The 3,995-nt window shown below is 40.3% G+C and overlaps 1 protein-coding gene and 1 long non-coding RNA gene across 2 annotated transcripts; both read right to left on the bottom strand.

Annotated features, from left to right (window-relative positions):
- Positions 1-554: 554 nt before the first annotated feature.
- On the bottom strand, positions 555-933 carry LOC110678928. Its single transcript, XR_002502059.1, has 2 exons — positions 901-933; positions 555-842 (listed from the first exon to the last, which is right to left on the bottom strand). It is a non-coding gene; the product is annotated as an uncharacterized LOC110678928 (long non-coding RNA).
- Positions 934-1,452: 519 nt separating this feature from the next.
- On the bottom strand, positions 1,453-3,491 carry LOC110677699. The gene is made up of 3 exons (XM_021848795.1): positions 2,523-3,491; positions 1,708-2,439; positions 1,453-1,643 (listed from the first exon to the last, which is right to left on the bottom strand). Exons 1-3 carry the CDS (start codon positions 2,875-2,877, stop codon positions 1,453-1,455), a joined length of 1,278 nt encoding a protein of 425 aa, XP_021704487.1. The 5' UTR covers positions 2,878-3,491.
- Between the last annotated feature and the right edge of the window lie 504 nt (positions 3,492-3,995).

Below are 3,995 nucleotides of genomic sequence, written 5' to 3'. Positions count from 1 at the left end.
ATGTTCGTTTTAGCGCATTTCAGTGTCGATATAATTTATGATTGACGATGAAATATTATCCCAAGAATGGTTGTATCGTATACATGCGTCATTGGATGACTTTGGTGATGGTTCAGACCGATATTAAAGTGACCAAAGATCCCCTGTTGGGGATCGTCCATTAGGTACTCGATTTTCTTACAAGTAAAGTACTAAATATACAAAGATTCCGTACGAAGAGGGAACTTTAAAATTTTAAAATTTTAGGTAATGCACTTAGTAGTTGTTTCTTTTACAGTGATTGTTGGAGTTTTTCAAATTTCAAGTAAAACAAAACTAATAATGTGTACATATTATATTTTATTGGAATGTAAGTAATCGATTCATACAGTCACGGTAACAACATCATCCAATCAAATTTTTTGATTGTTTGCTACGTTTGGCCTTAGCCTTAGATTTTGCTTGTTCTTTTTGCTGCTCTTTTTCTACTTTTTTACGTTCACGTTCCTCAGCCTTAGCCTTTTTAATTTCTTCACGCTTCTTCTTCATTGCTTCGCGATCTTTTGCTCTTTGTACTTTTAGGTTTTCGTTGACACGTTTTTCATCTTCTTTCTTCCGCATTTCATCAAGCCGTTCCTTTGCTGTTAAAACTGGGTAATACTGCTTCGAGTAATAACGATGCTTCGTAGAACGTCGTGGTGTAGGTGGTAGTTTCAAAAACTCTGATAGTCTTCGGGCCGGTCCAGACATCATTGCTACAGAATCTGTCGGAGACGTTTCAGGGTGAATTGAATCTTTGTCGCGTTGTATGTTATCTTCAAACTCAGCATCAATAGTGCGACGGTATTCTGAGCAATTATCAGCTAAAATATAAGCAAAGGGTATTAAAGTACTTTATATTTAATATTCTGAACATCATACCTTCATTATTCCTTATCGCATGATCATTTCCAGCAATTTGCGTTGAATTGTTAGTAGGTGATTCATTATTGAGTTGGCAATAGATGATATCCTCTGTTTCCATTTGCGACGAATTGAGTGATTGGTTCCAAGTATCAGCTGGCACCTCAATTACAATAGGTGGGATTTCATGAGGTAGATTCATATTATCAAATGCAACTGATTCTTCCTCGTCGTTGCTCGTTGCAGCAATCGAGCACATAAGAATACTATCATCAATTGCTGCTGGATCGGTCACCATATCAGGAACAAGTATGTCGGAAGCTATCTGGAGTCTGTTGATATCTTCACCATCTACCGTGTCGCAATTTGTTACGCTGATGTATGGTCTAACAAATTCTTGATAAAAGAATCGAATAGTCCGCTCATCTCGAGAAAGGAGGCCAACATTTCCTTGAATTCTGCTCATTGTTTGAGGTCCAATCATATCTACAGCTTGGATAATTTTGTTTATGTGAACAGACACACATTCATCAGTTGTTTGAAGGGACACAGCTGTATTGTCTCGTGTATTCAGCGTGGAGGATTGTAGATCAACAGTGGTGAATGAATCATGTTGAGGTGATAATGGTGAAGGTGCCAATTCAGCTGGCGGATCAATTTCGTGATTCGAGGCCTCAGATTCTTCGGGAGCATTGCATGTCCGCGCGATACACTTGCTGTAGTCCACATTATCAGGTTCAAATGGACACAATCCACAAACCCTGAATCCATTTTTAATGCTTGCAGGTTTTATACCTTGTGCAACAGTTTGTGCTAATACTTTACCGAAATGTACCAATGTTAGGATTTCTCCATGATGGTCTGAACGCCACTGTTCTACTCCTCGTCTCCATTCGTCCTTCAGCGGTTTAAACACCGCGACGTCTGCAGGTTGTGTTATGTGGGTTGTGTTCGGATAAAGGGAAATTAATACTATTCCTAGCGATAGGCAAAGGTCTGCTACTTCCAAAGACTTGTGGGATGCGTGGCCGTCGACGAAAAAAATAACAGGGAACACTACATTCTGTTGTACTAGGAAAGGATGAAGGATGTTCTGGATGTAAGAACGAAAATTGTTCACATCCATCCAACCTCTTTCGCTTTGGCCAATCCCCCAGGCGTCCGGAAATCCTGCAATAACTTCTTTGCGGAGGCGTTTCCCTGGCAAGATGACATGAGGAGGTACAATACATCCAGCAGCGCTAAAAGCAAACATAACCGTAACGTTTTGCTTTCCTGGTGCTTGTTCGACCTCATAGACGTTGCGCGATCCAGTCCTGGCGAGCACTTCTTTGGACTTTGGATGTAAGTAAAAGGATGTTTCATCTCCATTAAAAACACGCTCCGGGCAATCCAAAATCTCCAACATATCATGCTTCTCAAGCCAGCCCCTAATGGAGCGAAACCAGCCTCGAATATCTCCCTCGCTAACTCTGGCGCTTGCAGAAGACACTGTTTCCGGAGTCCGCAGAGAAAACCCTGGATTACGACGCATAAATGCACCGAACCATTTGCGTCCTAGAACAGTAAAACATCACATTATAACATGCGTTTGGAACGCACCTCTAATGCCTAAATTTCCGCAATATTTCCAGACTTACCAGGGCGATTGTTTTTGAATGGTGTCTCCCGTGGATTAGCTGATAAAAACTCTCCAACTTTGAATTTCAAACCGTTCTTTGTAATCGGGTACCCGCGCTCTTGCATCCCAATCAGCCAGTCAACAATCTGTTGTTCCTCCTCCTTTGTCAAAACGGATCGAGGTCCCGAAACGTTTTTATGCTTCCATCGATCACTCATTCTATATCGCACTGTGGACATGGGCAGCTTTAGTAGCTTACAGGCCGCATACATGGATTTCTTTCCGGATTTAACATATTCCATGCATTTTTGAATCGTCTCCTCCGTGTGTCTCACTGCGCTGATACTCTTACGTCGCTTAGCAATTTTAACCATCCTAAAGAACAGATTTTTAGCTTTCAATAGAACATTAATTACCTAACTAGAGAATTCAACATACCTGGATAATATTTTACAAAAAAACACTGGCAGAATTAATGGATACAGCACTAAACTTTCGCAGCAAACGACACCGCTTACAGATTATTTACATCTGTTGTGACAAACTACTACTAATATTTTTCTCGCTAGCTTTGATCCACTTCGCATGTTGCGAAATAGGGAACACTATGGCTTAACTTTGTCCGTGCATAAAACACCAGTTGTTGTAGATATTCGGACTCTTTAATATAAAATTGATATTCTTAAGTATTTTCATTGATTCTTAGAATATCCTTGTAAAAAAATTAGTCATTTTAAAAAATCACAGCCGCTCAAACAGGTTATTAAAAACTGGCTTGTGTGATAACGAATCCATAAGATAGCAGTGGATATGGTTACTTCGGAAATGAGAATACTTAAAAACACTAGAAATAAGAAAGGATAACTGTAGTAAATTGGCCGAAAATGTAAAAAATTGCCTTGCTTATGACAACTGCTTATAAAATACTGTTATAATTGATGGTAATACTCTATTTTTTCATTTTTTTTGTCAATATAGCCATAACTGGTGCTATGGCGATAACTGGTACGCCTTCCCTACATCGTTATAATTTGAACCGCTCGTGTGTGTGATTATTTGAATAGTTGAGTGCCCTTTGAATCCGCGAAGCCCCTCCGGTTGCTATGTTCGAGTCTCGCGCTGCTGAGTTGTTGTCGGGTAGAACATTAGTTTCAACGTATAGGGTCAACTGTGGTAGTTACCTTCGTAGTCGCGAACTGAGACAGACTCGTTAAGGCGAAGATGAATCGAAGCCAAAGTTCAAATTTTCAAGAGCACGGATCTGGAGAACCGAACATCCGTTTGAGCTGAAAACCTAATCGATTGGTCACCACCAGCTGTTGACCAATCGATTAAGTTTTCAGCTTAAACGGAAGTTTGGTTCTCTAGATCCGTGCTCTAGAAATTTTGAAGTTTGGCTTCGATTCATCTTCACCTTAAGAGGAAAAATGTCAACGTCATATGCAGCCCAGATTCCCCTCTCACGAAACGTCAAATGCAGCCCACCGTTTTT

This window comes from Aedes aegypti, chromosome 3 (genome assembly GCF_002204515.2).
Source record: "Aedes aegypti strain LVP_AGWG chromosome 3, AaegL5.0 Primary Assembly, whole genome shotgun sequence".
Lineage (NCBI taxonomy): Eukaryota > Metazoa > Arthropoda > Insecta > Diptera > Culicidae > Aedes > Aedes aegypti.
This window is presented reverse-complemented; position numbering and strand designations above follow the sequence as displayed.

Excerpts from the sequence above, each read along its gene's own strand:
- LOC110677699 (XM_021848795.1), bottom strand. The coding sequence starts at position 2,877 with ATGGTTAAAATTGCTAAGCGACGTAAGAGTATCAGCGCAGTGAGACAC. Across the intron at positions 2,440-2,522 it reads ATTCAAAAACAATCGCCCTG|GACGCAAATGGTTCGGTGCA; the intron begins GTAAGTCTGGAA and ends TTACTGTTCTAG. Across the intron at positions 1,644-1,707 it reads CCTAACATTGGTACATTTCG|GGTTTGTGGATTGTGTCCAT; the intron begins GTAAAGTATTAG and ends AAATGGATTCAG.